We start from the raw sequence: 16,754 nt of genomic DNA, 5'->3' as shown, positions 1-16,754 counted from the left end.
ATCAATGGCCAGTTGACATTGAGACTAAAGTTTCTCTGAATCATAAAACTAGTTTAAATGTAAAAGGAGCATGATAAAACACAGCTAACTGCTCGATTTTCTTAGTATTCTGTTTTAAACACAGCCATGGTGTATAAAAGTTTTGTGACAATATTGTCTCAATCACTGATATTAGTTATAAAACTTCTCCTGAATACATCAGCAAGAATTTATTACTACTAGACTCACCTAAACTCCCCAGTATTAGACCCTTAAGGAATCTGAATTTCCATGGTAGTAGATTCAATCTATGTTCTATCTTCTTTCTAACTCAACATAGTAACATCTTATGAATTGAGCAACATATTGTGCATTAATATATTTTCTGTACATGTATTCACTTATAGCAAATTTTTAAAATATATAATTTTAATTAATATTCTCTAAAAGTGTATTGCCATCCTATTATATAGTAAGTGGAAGAAAGCCTTTCCGTAAAGATTAAGGATAAAAAGTTGGTCAATGACTGTTTTATTGTTATGACTTCCTCTACCATGCTTTTCCCCCTTTCAACTTTATCCTTTTTTCAGGTGTCATTTCTAGACATTAGGGCTAATATTCTTGGGTTTAAGTCCTGACTCCATATCTTCTTATTTCTATGTCCTTCATAAATTATATCATTCCTTGCAAACTTGCTTTCCTCATCTGTAAAAGAGTGTCAAGTTTTGTGCATAGAATAATTGCAATACTTATATGTAATAATAAAGAAAAACTAATTTTGTTTACTCTATAGAGCCAGTCATGAAATGTTAGATATTACTGCTGTTGCTCATGTGCTCTGTGGTGGTTAAGCTTAATTGTGTCAACTTGATTGGCTTGGGGGCCACCCAGGAGATTAGCAAAGCATACTTCTGCGTGTGTCTGCATAGGTCATGGAGATGCTACCTCCAGTACAGTAACTGGCCCCTCCACACTTCCTCTCTGTCATAGTTCCCTGTTCTGTTTTCTGGCCAACATGAACTAAACATCTTTGCTCGGCCATGCCTACCTCCCATGATGTTCCTGCCTTAGAGTCATCATGCTATGGACTGAACCCCCTGAACATGTGAACCAAATTAAACTTCTCCTGCTTTAAATAGTGAAGTATTTAAATGTGAAGTATTGTGCCTCAGCTTCAGGAAATCTACTAATACATGCTCTTTTTAGTTCAAAATCCCTCCATCTGCACCTGCTTCTGATGTGGAATCAGAAGCTTATTAAAACCAGTAAGACAGTAAGTACAGGGACACTCATTGCTGAAGGATGTTATGACAGGCATTTGGAAAAGTGCTACAGTGAAAGTCAAGGAGATCAGGGTTTAGGCCTCGTTCTGCCACTGATGTGCCAAATGGCTTTTGACTTACAGCCGTTGAACTAAGGCTCTGTATCTAAATGTGAATCTACAATTGAAGGAGCTTTATGCAAAGCTAATTTTAATTCCAGTGTAACTCTATTTTCTGCTTAGAGCACTTTGCTACTTACTTTCTGGTTCTTATGAGAGTATGTGATTTCTAGATACATGGGGCATCATCCTTTCTCCTTCACTTTAGCTGAGCCCTGGAGCAGACTCCTCAGAGTTTATACAGGAGCTCTGCTCCTGGGTCACTGTGGGCAAATTACTTAAGCTCTCTATGCCAGTGTCTTCATCTACAGAACAGGAATTTAGCATTAATATGGTGGTGTTGGGGATTTCATAATATAAGTGAAATGCTTTTATAGAGCAATTAATATAAAATGGTTTGATCTTAGTAGATTTTGGGGGGATAAATAAAATCCATCAAAGTTCAAGAGAAAATCCTCTGTGAGGGAATTTTTCATTTAATGATTTAATCTAATCTACCTTTCATCACCTGTATGTTTCATTACTTTTTAAAACCTTTCTCTTTGACCATAATCACTCTTGGCTTTTTGCCTTTCCTGATTAGAATATGAATATTCTTTGGTCTGTTTTTTGAGTAAATTCAACCACATCCCTTGTTTCCATCTTCCTCTGTTTTTTTTTTTTTTTCTGTTTGTATGTCTGGCAGTTTAATTTTTATTTCCCCCATTTACCAAAAATTGATCAAGACTCTATTACCTAAGAAATGCTACCTCCTCTCAAAAGAGGCCATTTATGACTTTCTGTAGCAATAATAGGCTTAATGCTTATAACAAGCATTCCAATTAGGTGATTATTTTTTAAAATATAAGCTTGTTAAAGAGTTACTTGTGTTTGTACATAAGGTAGAGACGATCCATTCACACATGCTGTGAGAAATAGCTCCAGCAGCAGCTCACCTTTGAGTTGTTATGTTTTATAAGTGATTGAATTCAATCATTCAATTGCAAAGCAATTTAAGTTCTCCTAGAATGGAAATCGCAATGTCATTGCCAACAAGCCCCTCTAACAGAAGATGTTCAAAATAATTGGCCATTTTCAAAGTACTTTTAATTTTTGATGTGATATATGAGTAAAGTACTAATTATAAAGAAGGCTTTTTGTCCTAAAATATATTTAAGGCTTGGGTTAAAGAAATAGTTTTCAGACTGAGAAAAATTGGGGGTTTGCAATTGCTCAGGATGGTCTGGCAAGGGCGAGGACTCCCGCAATGCTTCAGATGGATGGATTGCTTTCTCCTCGTGGGCTGCACATTATCAGTCTGGAATTAATTGCTCGCCGTGCACTCTCCCTGTGCACCTAAAAATAGCTCCTGGTGGGTGGATGGGTGAAGGGTTTTGAAGACAGGAAGAGTCAAGGGGGCTCCCAGGCCTTCAACCTCTGGAGATAAAAAAAATTTAGAGCTGTCAAAGTTTAAAGAGGCAGTTACAGTGCCTGGGTCAGACTTGAACTTTCTGTCCACAGAAGTCAAATGCTAGAACAGGAAGAAGAAAGACAGGTTTGTGGTGGATCCGGCCTCCCCCGTCAACAGTCAGGCAATTTGCAGACATGAACAAATTCCTTAACCCCTAAAACTGTTTCCTAACTGATTTTCAGGCCAACCTCTGTGAGCATGGTGAGGGGAATTGCTAAAGAATGGAATGACGGAAAGCTGAGTATATTGGCATCTTAGTCATGTCCCTACCCCCTACATGTTTTCTAAGTTGAAAAGAAAAGGGGAAAATTACATTGGTGCTATGAAAAATAGCTTTGTGAATCTTCCTGTAGCAGGCTTATCTTGTGCTAATGTGTTAGACTTGAGCATGAAACGAACAAGTCATCACTTTCTTATGTCAAATGTTCTCAGGGGAAGAGCAATGGTCAAGAATCCCCCAGCATGTGCAGAATGAAAACCTTGAACAAAATTAATGAAACCTCCCTCCAATATCTACTACTGGATCAAACGTCTAAATGTTTAATAATATGTAACATACTATTAGAAAGTAAGTGACCTTATCTTAATGTTAGTAGCATAATAACAATCAAGGCGCTATCAGGCCAATTTAATAAAAGGTAAACATTGGAAGTACTAAAATAAAGAAATACAAGACAAGCAGGCTAAGGCTTTGGCCACCCAAATCAATTTCAGCTCAAACAGAATTTTAAAGTTACGGTATTTATGATCTTTTCATAATGAAAAATTTATGCAGCTTCAAAGAAGGGTCATGTTGTGTTTAGGAAAGGAACCACCTTGAAATACTTTGGATAGTTATTCATTTTTTCCACTTTTTTTTTTTTATATTACTGGAGATTGATGAGAAGTTCTCCAAATTGAGCTACATCCCCATCCCAATTCTTAATTTTTTTGTTTTTATTTTGAGACATGTTTTCACTAAGTTGCAAGATTACCCAAACAGGGCTCAAATTTGGGATCCTCCTGAGTCAGCTTCCCAAAATGCTGAGAATATAGGCATGCGCCACCATGCCCAGCTAATATTTTAAATTGTTCACTGTTAGTGTGCCAAAGTTGATGCTACCAGACTGGTCAGTAGTCTGGCAGGTCCCAGGCAGACAAAGGAGGCTATGACATCTCAGGCTAGAACTCACTTCTGTGTGTATGGCCTAAGTTCTGAAACAGAATCCTCCAAAGAGTGACATTATTCTTCCTAAAATGACTTGATCCCTGCTTTGTGATTCTTGTTTATAACCCCAAATCTGGGGAAAGCACAACTCCCACCCATTTTGTTTCTAAAGCAAGGTGTTCTGTAGCTATACTCCAGGGGTATGGCTTGACATTAGGTAAAGTTAAATTTGCACAATTATGAGTTAGACTGTAATAAGCTTCTACTGTATTTTAAGAGAAGTGAGAAAGGGGAGAAAGATGACTATTTTTAAAACCCATTCTGTTGTTCCCTGGTGATGTGAATTCCAATTTGGAGCCCAACTGTGTCATGGCCTGAGGGGACTGTTGACTCAGAGGTAGGACAACCTCAGCCCTGAAAGACTTAAATCTAAAGAACAAAGAACAGAAAGAGACAACCAAAGAGACTCAAGGATGTCTGGGTTTGGGGATTTGTTGCCTGATTAAAATCAAATCTGTTCCAAGATACATGAATTAAAATACTATTTGTCTTCAGCTTGTCTCCGTATGCGAATGCAGCCTTAGAATGAGCTCCTCTGAAATGCTCCTCGAAGCTAAACTTTAGCAGATCCTTGAGACATTCAGGAGACCAGAGTCCCAACTAGATCCGTGTTTTTTGTTCTCCCAGCCAAACTACTCAGCCTCTCCCTAGATTTCTGTGTGGTGAAATGTAGGGATACAAATGACCCTGTGTTCCTCCCAGTACTGAGAACCCATCCCCATCCTATTTTTCTGCTCTGTGCTTCTAAGCAGCACAGTGCCCTCTGATAGCCTAGTGACCTCAGGATGCCTCTGTGAGTGTCCCTTGGAGGGAAATTGAAGAACTGTGTGTTTCATGTCCAATCACTTATAATTACAACCATTTGTCCCATAGGATTTTAAGACAATAAAACAATAGACCTATTGTTCTCCCTTAAAATAGAGTGTTGACTAATCCCATCGTTATTAGTGTCCAAAAGCCAGGGATCAAACCCCAGATCCATCATGTGACCTTGATTATATTATTTAGGCTCTGTAAGTCCCAATTTACTCCTTATAAAAAAAAATAAATAAGAGCCACAGTAGCTCTCTCACAGAATTTTTGTTAGAATTAAAATGAGATAATATTCTGCCAGGTTTAGAGCAAAGGTTCTCTAAAGGGTGGTGGATTTTGTTAACAGTTTCCACATAGTCCTTAAACACTTGGGTGTTAATAAGCTGAAGACACCTGTTTGTTTCATTACTAACTAGACTTTGGGCTACTTGGGAAGCCAAGTAATGTTAGACTTAACACCAATATTCTCATCTAAAAAGTAAGGATGTTAATCGCTCTCTTGAAGAGTGAAATGAAAATACAATAATAAGACAAATTGGCAAATTATCCAGCACATACTAGATAAACTGTGAGTAACAAGATGTGCTTTTATTAGTTTTTTGTGCCACTTGAATGTTGATGGATAAATTAACTTGCTATGCTGCCATAACAAATATGACACTAAGTGGGTTAAGTAACAGAAACTTATGTTCTCACAGTTGTGAAGACTGGAAGTCCAAGGTTGAGGTACCAGCAGAATATTGTCTTCTTGCTGTGTCTTCACCTGAACTTTCTTTTGTAAACCTATATTCCAGGGGTCTCCTCCTCTGTTTTACACGGGTACCAGGCCTATTGGACTAAGGGCCTAACCTATTATTTTATTTAATCTTACTTCCTTAAAGGCCCTACCTCCAAATACAGTCACATTAGCTGTGTATTGTCCATTTTTAGTATTGTAATAAGATACCTAAGCTAGATACTTTATAACAAAAAAAAATTTGGCACACTTTCTGGGAGTCTGAAAATCTAAACAGCAGGGCTCCAGCTCTGGTGAGGGTCTCCCTGGATGTAGCCCATCATGGCAGGTGGCGCCATAGAGGGAGCCACACAAGAGGGAGAGACTACATACTGAGCAGGAAATTGGAGCAAGATGGTAGGACCCAGCAATGGCCTCCCACTAGGTCCCAGAGAACCAGGCTTCTAACACATGAGCACCAAGGGGAGAAACCACAGTAGGTGGTTAGGTCTTCAACCTATGAATTTGGAGGGACCCAGTTCAGTCCATAGCAAGACCAGAAGTCAAACTGAATGGATTAAAGGGAGAGAAAGAGGCACCAAATGGACCCAGTAGATATTATCAATTTTTCTGAGAAGTTTGATAGTACAGGGGAGGATTGAGGTTGTCTTTGTTTTTATTAGTATTAAAAGAACGTGGCCAAGTAGAAAGAACATAAGGTGTGACATCAAAGACTGGGTGTAAATTAAGTCTCTGTGTTTCCTTCCATGCTACATGTGGCCAAGTATTTTTCCACTTCTTTGATGCTCAGTCTCTACACAAGTAAAAAATGGATAATTCCACCTTATTGGGAAGGTTATTGTGAAGATCAGGATTACATTGATAAGGGATATAACAGGAGTTCATTAAATGTGAGGAACTATATTAAAATTCCCCAAAATGCACACTGTCTTACAGTGGCTGAGCTGCAAAGTGAATCCACTGTCCTGGGCAGAATCACATTGGGCTCCACAGCAAGCTCCCCTCCGGGAATCAGACTTGATTGGTTTCAGGGGTTTCCTTGTTAAACTTATCATATGGTGGTGATTGCTTATGATTCCAGGTATGTTTTTAAAGCTTGTCAGCCTCCTGGAAATAGAAACAGCCCTTTGGCAGGTAAAAGTCATTAAGAAGTAAAGTACCAGTCAGCCAGGAAAACAAGAAAGCCCACAGGCAGGCACTTCAACTGTGGAGCATTTTGAATATTGCATGCAATGATCATCCTATCGCACACACTTAATTCAATTATACTGACCCTTCAGCCTTGAAGGCCTTTTGTCTCAGACTTAGCATCTGCAAGTCTGAGACAGCTGGAGGAAGAAACTCTGTACAGAAAGTCTGTAGTATGGCTCAGACTTGCTATATGGTATGAAGGCCAAGAGGTTAATGCACTATTTTGCTTCTTGCCAGTGGAAGGGTTACTAGGCCTAGACAAGGTCATGTTGTGATTGAAAGACTGCTCAGAAAATCTGATTAAAATTTCCTCTACTTTTGCCTGTGCTTTGTTTCCTGGAACAGTGACTAGAGAACATGGTGATTCTGAAAGAAGGCATTTAAGATCCAACAACAGCCCACAAAACTCAGTTTAAAAATATTTCTACCAAGAAAAGTTTAGGTTTGAGGACCTCCAGAGGAATGGAAAACTGAGCATCAGTATTATTTGTTTATTCTTTTATTCATTCATTTATCAAATAATTCATGGCTACAGGCCATCAGAGACTGTTAGGTCCATAGCCTATGCACACATACTAAGAAAGACTTTGGTCATGTCTTCAGGGAACTCACAATGGCAGAGACAAACATGAACAGTTCATAATGATGTGTTATGTGTGCTAATAAAAGGGGCTGAGTGGAAGTCTTCAATTCTACCTACAGTGGGCCTCCAGAAAGGAAGCACTGATAATCAAGTTGGATCATAAAAGATCTGTACATTTTACATCGTAGAAAAGGAAAAAGCAATATTTTAGAGTGAAGAAATTGCTCTATTAAATGATTCAAAAGCAGTGTACATAAGACATTTTTTCAAGAAAGTAGAACCTTTCTATTTGATACTGTCTACTTACATTAGATCTGATGCACAGCATTTATTTCTGTATGGGCAAATATCATAATACAAAATACTCCAAACTTTTGGACCAACAGCAATTTTAGGGAGTGACATTTTCCCTCATGCTATCTCAAGACACATTGAGCAAAATCAACCCATTTATTCAGATGAATGATAGAGAACATTGTAATAGTCCTATTACGGTTTACTTGATTTTTCTCCATAAAGACCAGCCTGAGGTCAATGTGTTAGCTGCCTTTTCTGAGATATTTTTAGCTCTTTCCAGTACTTTAGGTGATCATCTTAATACTTTCTCATTAGTTTTATCCTTGTTAGCTCAGACTTTATTCATAGTCTTCCTTCCCATCTTTTCATGTTCTTTTCTTTTATTCTTATCTATTCAACACTATTCTGAAGATTTTCTATGCCACTATTTCTTAATAAATTATTATAATATAAAAAGTTCAAAGTTAATGTTTGCTTTTATCTCTTGTTACTCATTTGGAGATATACTACCATTCCAAGTATTTGTTTTATCATTGTTATTGGTCTTTTGTAAACTATCTGAGAGCAGTTATTAGGTTTGCCAATATTATGGTTCCTCTGATCATTTTCCTGCTGAGTGAAAGTTTTGACCTCAAGGTGGCTCTCAGTGAAGCAGGCCAGTAGGTAGGAACAAATAGTAGAAGATGATATTGTTCATGTTGCAGATGGTGCAATTTTGGAAAAATCGTCATATTTCTCATTGGTCCATGGGACAAAGAGATTAAAGGTAGGCATGACTCTGGGGTTAAAGGTGCCAACAAGTGACTGTTCTCCTTAGCCTACTTCTTTGAGACTAGAATCTTTGGCCAAGAGGAAGGGATATAAATGGAGGAAAGCCATAGCTCTAGATGGGGCCTCCTTCACATAAGACTTAATTTTTCCTGTTGAGTTCCTCCTGTAAAGTAGATTACAACTGGAAGTAGTCATTTAGGACTTAATCTTACTTCACTGCAGAGACATTGGACTGAATAGTGCTGCTCTTTGAGACACAAATACTCAGATTGTAATATATCCATACCATCTCCAAACTTAGGGTTACAAAGCCCTATGGCAAATGTGTGGATATTACCAGATGTTATTTTGGGGCAGAAAAAGGTTCTATGGACAAATATCTTTGGGCTCAATTGTATTAAGCAAAGTTAAAAAGAATTCTTTGTTATAGGTCTCCTCAAAATGTATGTATCCCAAAGGCCAGAGATGTAGCTCAGTAACATCATGCCTCCCTGTCAAGCACAAGGTCCTAAGTTTGATCCCTGGTAATGACAAAAAAAATGAAATAAAATAAAATAAAAGTTATATATTATAATACTTTTTACCAAAATTACATTAAAGTTTATAGCATCGCCCAAATAGCTAAGCACAAAATTCTATTTGCATAGACCATCTTTGAGAAATAATAGTTTAAATGTAACTCATAATGCAAAGTAAAATATATTAGAACCTACCTATAACTCCAGACTCTCTTGGTTATAAAATAAAACTAACTCACTAGGCCCTAATCTTCTAGTGTGCACGTGGGTGTATGGCAGTCCAGCCCAGAGCTTCAGATTGCTTAGTTTGATCTGCACCTTATCTGAACATTTTATTTGTAGCTCCCAGTGAAATGCCTGATTTCAAAGGCAACCTAGGAGAGTATTAGCAGAGTTTTCTATGGAAGTTCTATGATACATACAGGGTTTCTCGTTGTTATTAAACAACAGTCCCATTTTATAAGTAGTATTTTGTACATGGACACAAATTTCAGGTTGAATTCTTGGTGATTTTTGTTACCTTTCAAACTGAACTGTAAAAATGCTGGAATTGTGATGTCGACTTTAATGAGTAGAATGTGCAAAAATAAATTATCTAGAATTGCCTCAGCTTCATACTATTAAAACTGAGAAATGTACAGACCATCATTGACAGTGTGAGGATCCCTCCTCTGGGGAGAAATCACAGACATCTAGCAAACATTTCTTTCCATTTTCCTGTGTTGCTCATTGTAAGCATTGGTGAGCAGCAGTGGGTCCTGAGATTGTTTCTGCTTTTCCTCCACAGACAGCGTGGAAGATGAGCTGGAGATGGCCACTGTCAGGCATCGGCCTGAGGCCCTCGAGCTGTTGGAAGCCCAGAGCAAATTTACCAAGAAAGAGCTTCAGATTCTCTACAGAGGATTTAAGAATGTAAGTACTTTCTTTTTTACTTTACCTTCATGCAGTTCCCAGAGGAGTCCTGAGAAGTGAGAGGGAAGCGGGGGATATACCCTGCTCAGAAAGTCTCACCAGATGGGCATTTCTTACTGATGCATCCTAGGTTTCAATACAGCAGATATTCATTTGGATTTGGGTTCACTTTGACATACCAGTGCTGGTACATGTTGTTGCCCATCAAACAAGGATGGCATTCATTAAAGGTTTATTCAATTCAATTCTTGTTAGATTTTTTTTTTCTCTTTTAGCTTAATGACCTCATTCCAATAAGCTCCAGTTATCTCTTCATTTCTTAGCTATCTCATGCCTCACTTATAGATTGTGGCCTATCAATTAACTTCATCCTGGCATTGGAGAAAAGTTTCTGTAAGTTTTACTGTCTGCAGAAGACCATTCTGTCAATGAATTTAAAGCATGAGTCACTGAGTCTGGCTTTCTGCGATCCAGATGTGTATATGACCCTCCTTCCTGGGTGAATCATCTTCACAATGTGTGGTAGCCCATCCTAGCCAGAGGAAGGGAATGAGAAACCATGAGTGAATCCCAGTAATCTGTCAGATGGACCCTTTTTCTGAATACTTGGTGTATACTCTGTATTAAGTTTGATGGTACAGATTAACCAGAAGCCAGAAAAAGTACAGACTAACATAAAAGCTTATGGTTCAGATAGGGAGCAAGGATTTGCTGTCATGAATCTATTGGAAGATAATTCATCTTTAATGGTATTGAGTATTTGTACATCAAATGGCATACCATCTGAACACATGGCTTGCTCTTATAGATACATAAGCCAAAGTATGTAGCTATATGTGTTCCTGTACACACAAAATAAGTCAGCCTGTTCTTTTCCAAAACCTAACCCCAAAGAGCCCCAATCCCATGACCATATACTTATATGCTGTCAAAATATTTCTACCAATCTGATAAACTCAACTGCTGCCTTTGTCTAGCTTCAATCAGTCCAGATGAGAAACTCTGCCTTTTGTTTGGTACCAACAATAAAAATTTACTTAGATTCATAAATCTAGTTGGCTTTTCAAAATATTATATAGGGATTCATCACACATATTGCACATTGTGCCTATTGTACCACTATCTGATTTTATGTGTACTGACTTTTTCCCATTTCTACTCCCCAGCCCTCTCTTTGCCCTAGGTTTTCTAATTTTTTTCCTTCGCTATTCCTAATGGAGTTCTTGCTCTTCTAAACCTTGGTCATTCACAAGGCCTTTGTGGAAGAGCCTGGGCTGGAGGAAAAGGGCACTCACCATACCCACAGGACTCTGATGAAAAGGAATATTGATATGTAATCTACTAAGAAGATACATATAAATAAACATGAGAAAAAGCAAAGAGACTTGACATTTAGGTCAGAGAATTATTGGTTATGTCTATTCTACAATAGTTTACATCCTCAGAGCAAAACAGCTGCACTGACCACAGGCCACAGGAAAACAGAAGAGCAATGATGGAGAAGGAAAGGAGGTTAAAATGACCAAGCCTTGCCCAAAAGTCAATACTAAGACAAGAATAGTCACAGAATAAAACGGTAACGAGCTCATTTCAAACATTTAGAAACAACTAAACATCCTTGCTATAATTTAGAGATCTCGTAATAAGCAAATTATTTCCTTTTTAATACTGACTGGATCATACATCAGGTACAGAATGGTTGTGGAATAAAGGGTTACTCAATCTAACCTCCCAGCATCCCTGTGTTCTTCAGCTCCTGCTGTGTTATTGTTCCATGGCCATCTCTGTAGGGTCTCTCATCTGAGGCCTGGCTGCCTTTCATTCTATTCACTGTAAATTGGAATCCTGATTGCTGCCATCATTAACCTTCAGGGCCAAGCTCTGCGGCATGCCTGACATGAGTAGCACTTGACAACAAATTGCCGGGCTGCGGAGTCTCCATACGTTGCTTTCTTTTGTTATTTCTTTTGGCTACCTGTTTGGTTCTTTCTTTTCTCCCCTTTCCTTATTTTCCTTGCCTTTCCCTTTTCCTTCCCCTTCTCCAACTTCTCTGACCCCACATCTATTCCTTCACTTCCCCTTTACACCTCTCCTTTTCTCTTTCAATTCTTGTCTCCTTTCTTTCCATTCTTCCCCTTCCTTCCTCTTTCTAAATTTTTTCTCTTCTCTGTCTTCCTTGCATTGTTTTGTCCCACCCTACCTGTCTATGAGATAAATTTTCAAAAGATCTGAATGTGCCAAAGAACATTTTATATACTTCTTTCAAACAAAGCATTTTAGGGTTTGTTCAGAAAATAGGAATCCATGTTTATGATAAATCAAACAAGAATGCCCTTTTAATTTTTATGTTACTCAAGTCAAATGTACAGCTCTAAAAAATGTGCCTTCAAGCAAAATGAGAGAGACACCAATGCCGATCTGTCCCACTCAGCTCACACTTTGAAGAATGGCAGTGATCAGAACTATTTTCCATCAGAGAAAGCAAACTATGTGCCCTTAACTTCCTGAATACCAATTATCTCAAAGCCCTTAAGATCACAAAATCATTTCTGTGGAAACAGTTGGGATACTCATTTTTAATGAAAGCTTTTTAAATTCCGCATATTTTGATTAAAAGAATAAACCATTCTTCAGCATCTGGAAATAGTCACACTTGTATGAAAGTGAGTCCAATTGCCAGGCACCCTGCAAGTGAACCTGTCGAGTCCCCTGGCGTTTTTCCCATACAGTATCTCTGATCGCATTCGCTCTCATTTTCAACATAGAGTGTTCTTGTAAATGGAGAATGGGAGAAAGAGAAGACAGAGCAGAGTTCTCATGCTCTCACTCTGACTTACTCACTGGAACATACACATTTTTGTTTCTGTGCCACATGCTGAGCTGAGTCTCCAAAGTGGGCAGCTGAAGGTGATGGAGAACACAGTATCAGAACTGTTCACCCTTGCTGCACTGCAGAATACACTACTGCCTAGTAGGCATGGAGACTGGGTCCAGAGTGGGCGTTTCTTATATGTTTACAGGTGACATGGTGCTTCTGGTGCAGGAGAGTCTAGGCATGGCTCTGCTGTCACTCACACGTGGGTCTGTATCTTCTTTGTTTGGACATCTTCTCCTGACTCAGGACTTTGACTGTCTTTGTCCTTGTACATTAGAACAATGATAACTACATTACTTTTTTAGAAATAAACACGAAGATCAACCTGAAGGAGTTACCATGTTGTGTAGCCCCAGATATGACCTCAGTTTTGTGCTCCATCAATGTGGGCAGTCACGGTTGGCCTACATAGCTCTCATGCAGTGTCTTGGGTATGGGGCTGCAAAATTATGTGCTAGAAAGGATGCAGAAAGATACCAAGTGCTATCTACAGATCAGCAGTCTCAAATTTAACTGCATGTTGCAGTCATCAGGGAGCTTTAAAAATTACAGATAGTTGGGTACTATGCTTGGTGATTCTGATGTAATTGCTCTGGGAAAAAGCTTGAGCATCAGGATTTAGAAAGCTTTTTGAGTAATTATAATGTGCAGCCAAGATTGAGAACCATGAGGCTAAATGTAAGATTCTATAAGATTTTAAATCACTGAAAAAAGAATTGACCTAATTGTGAAGATGCCTAAAATGTCAAACACCAGTAACCAGGCTACACTGGAATCTCATGAGGCCCTTGGTGTGTGTGTGCGTGTGTGTGTGTGTGTGTGTGTGTGTGTGTGTGTGTGGTATCTGGGCAGGGGTAGAGAAAGTAAATGTTCTCCTGGGGCATGACGTTTTATTCTGAGGATGTGTTTCTGGCATTTCTTTCCAGTAACTAATAATACTCAGCCCAAGCCTGCTCTTCCCATTTCTGAGAAGAGAAGATGAGAGATAGTTGCAAGCAGCCAGACCGCCCTGCTGGAGACCCCGGATCCCCTCTTCTCTCAGCCTTTCCCTGCTTCCTTTTCTTCCCCTGCTTTGAATTATAATGGGTCTAACTAAGTAGTCATTACACTCAAATATATCTTTAAGGCGTCGCTTTAATACTTTTTAAATAGCCTTTTTACCTGAAAATGAAAGTTACTTGTATTAGATTTCTGTGGATGTATAAGAAATTACCACATCCTTAGCGGCTTAAAAAATCCATTTTCATCACAGTTTTGAGGCTCTGGAGTCCAGAAATCACTGAGTTGGGTTCTCTGATCAGAGTCTCCTGAGGTCACAGTCAAGGTGCTGGTTGGTCTGCATCTCTTACTGGATCCCAGATCCTCTTGGAAGCTCATACATTGTTGGCAGAACTCTGACCCTCATGGTTATACTGGGGATCAACGGGAGCCACTCAGCTCTGGCAGCTGCTCACAGCTCCTTGCCATGTGGGCCTATCAGAAGCTCACTCATGAGGCGGCAGCTTGCTTCCTCAGAGGCAGCAAGAGACAGTCTGGTTTGTGAAGGGACAGTCTTACAAAATATAGCATAATCACGGACGTGACACCCCACCCCATCACCTTCACATCTCAGCACACAAGGTGAGGAGGTTGAAAAGATGTGGCCCACTGGGGTCACCATAGGGTGTTTGTAAGAAGCAACCCCTGGTGACTAAAGAAGGATCTGGTTTGGGGTGACATCTCAAGCACATCAATCACTACCCCCAGTGTTTTGCCTGTAATCCAGATATCTTATGGATTTACAGCACCAAAATGTTTCTTGATTTATGCGAAAGTTTTGCTGTTGTGGTCAAAGGAACCAACCAGAGATGAAATTGCTTTGATGAGCCTTTTTCACCCCACTCAAAGTATTGGAGAACTTCTGCACTAAGACTTTTAAAAGCAAATGAAGAGAACTGAGGATGAAATTATAGGGGTCTGAATTTTTGACAAAGTACATTTGCATACAAATCACTAAGTCTCACTTATGGTGGAGAGGCACAGAGGGGGAGTTTAGCATACCCATGGCAAAGAGTGGGATATAGTGGTTAGGATAGAGGAAGATGTTTCTAATTGAATAAGGCAATGCTAATTGTATCCAGCAGCTGTTCTTTTGTCATGACTCTTCTGTGTTATTCTTGAGATGTTCTTTCATGGAGTGATTGTATGAACTTCAGAAAGTCATTTCACCCCTGGCAGCTCCTGTCTCCCTGTCAGCACATTAGGGATTAAGATCTTCCCTTCCAATCAGGAAGGAGGGTGGGTAATAATTGGTTTTGTTCAGCTCTTGAAAGACTCAAATAAAAGATCTTCCTTATCTGTAAAGTATTACTCATGTACTTAAGAAGCGAGGTAGGAGCACAGAGTTAAAATATGATTTTCTATGCCCCAGAAGAATTTTCTGTAACACTTCCAAGAAGCACAGCTTTCTGAAAAGCAGGCTGTCAATGGGCCTGAGCAGTTTTCATGGCTTTCCTTTTGACTTCCAAGGACTAGTGGCGCACATGTCACCTGCTTACAAACCTTATAGACCTCCTTACAAAATGTCCAATTACCACCCCCTACCTTGGATAAGTGACTTAGCTTGTCTGGGTGGCCGTCCAATTTTCCTTTGAGCACCACCTGCCTCTAAGTGCAAGGTCCCGAGTTCAATCCCTGGTAACAAAAAAAAAATTTCCTTTGAAGGAGCAAAATAGCTATACCAATGTAGATTAGGAGATAAATGAGAAATGTTGCATAATATTTTTGGTTTAGAGTAATGTCAATAGACGTTAGAGCTCTTCAGTTCTTCTATCTAATGGTTCTAAATGGAGAAATAAAATTCACAATAAGGACTCTGTGATGTTATCTCAAAGTCTGTAGCCTTAAACATCAGTTAATGATAGGTATATTTGATTGTATTTAGATGCTTGTTGGTTTGTATTTTTGTATTTTAAACTAATAATATGTCATGCTAAATATTTGGAATCATGCAGAGGGATATAAACAGAAATATATGAGTGTCTCACTTACAATAAACACCTCATCCCACTTTGCTACAGGTAACCACTGCCAACTCTTCCCTTTTCTCAAATCTTGTTCCTTTTTGCTTTGCTTACTTTTTGTTTGTTCATTTTGATTTTTTGCACAGTACTGGGGATGGAAACTTTATATATGCTAGGCAAGTACTCTGCCACTAAACTATATCCTCAGACCCAGGTATTTTTCACATATACATATTTGTGTGTGTGTGTGGGTGTGTCTATGTGTTTAGAGATTCTTTTGACACAACTGTGTTGATTACACATGCATTATAAAAATTAACTCTTCTGAGTTAGCAGAATTAGCAGTTAATCATGAACATTTCGTTTGATTTTAAAACATCTCAAGTGCCCATGTTGGTCAAGAGTCACTGTGACCTGGCAGATGGTCTAATGGGGCGTCACGCCAATCACTCAGTCTTCCCTTGTTCACTTGGAAATCTTTGTGAGGAAAGCAATGCTGCTGCATTGCCCTTCTGTTCCTCCCTCCCTCCATACAGAGACTGCTTTTTGTAGGGCTGTAGCTGCCATTCCCTGCACCACTACTTAGGGTCTCACTCTCACATCTTCCCTCCCTCGCTTTCTCTAAAAAAAAACAGAAAAGAAAAATGGGCCGAGACTTTTATTTCCACTTAATCTGTGCACTTCCGAAAGATGATGTGCTAAGCCAAAGCACCTTGATATTCTGCATACCTACCCTCCAGTGCCTGATCCATTATCCTGTTTGGTATTTGATTTTGGAATGAAAAGACCAGGTGTTTAATGTCTAACTTTTCAGATTGCTTTTACTCTTATTAAGTGAAGCTTGTCTGCAGCATGTCCAGGTCACCATCTTTGCCTCCTCACTCTGTCTTCTGTATTAAATGCCCCTTGGTTTAGACACTTACCTAATAACCCAGTTGTCTTCCTGGACTCCACCCTCAGAATCTTGTGCATCTAACTAGCTAAGCCCAGTCAATTCTTAGGTCTTTTTGTCTGCTTCTCACATCTGCCTTTCCATTCC

The 16,754-nt window shown here is 39.1% G+C and overlaps 1 protein-coding gene across 6 annotated transcripts in view; it reads left to right on the top strand.

Annotated features, from left to right (window-relative positions):
• Window positions 1–16,754, top strand: part of Kcnip4 (potassium voltage-gated channel interacting protein 4) — a 1,104,843-nt gene that overhangs the window by 993,226 nt on the left and 94,863 nt on the right. For all 6 annotated transcript variants that reach the window (XM_021260223.2, XM_021260225.2, XM_021260224.2 and 3 more), the window contains one exon: window positions 9,714–9,838. In XM_021260223.2, the coding sequence (XP_021115882.1) occupies window positions 9,714–9,838 (125 nt within the window). The remainder of the gene's footprint in view (window positions 1–9,713; window positions 9,839–16,754) is intronic.

This window comes from Heterocephalus glaber, unplaced genomic scaffold (assembly GCF_053883595.1).
Source record: "Heterocephalus glaber isolate CG9 unplaced genomic scaffold, H.glaber_assembly_v1.0 deba00001509, whole genome shotgun sequence".
NCBI lineage: Eukaryota > Metazoa > Chordata > Mammalia > Rodentia > Bathyergidae > Heterocephalus > Heterocephalus glaber.
This window is presented reverse-complemented; position numbering and strand designations above follow the sequence as displayed.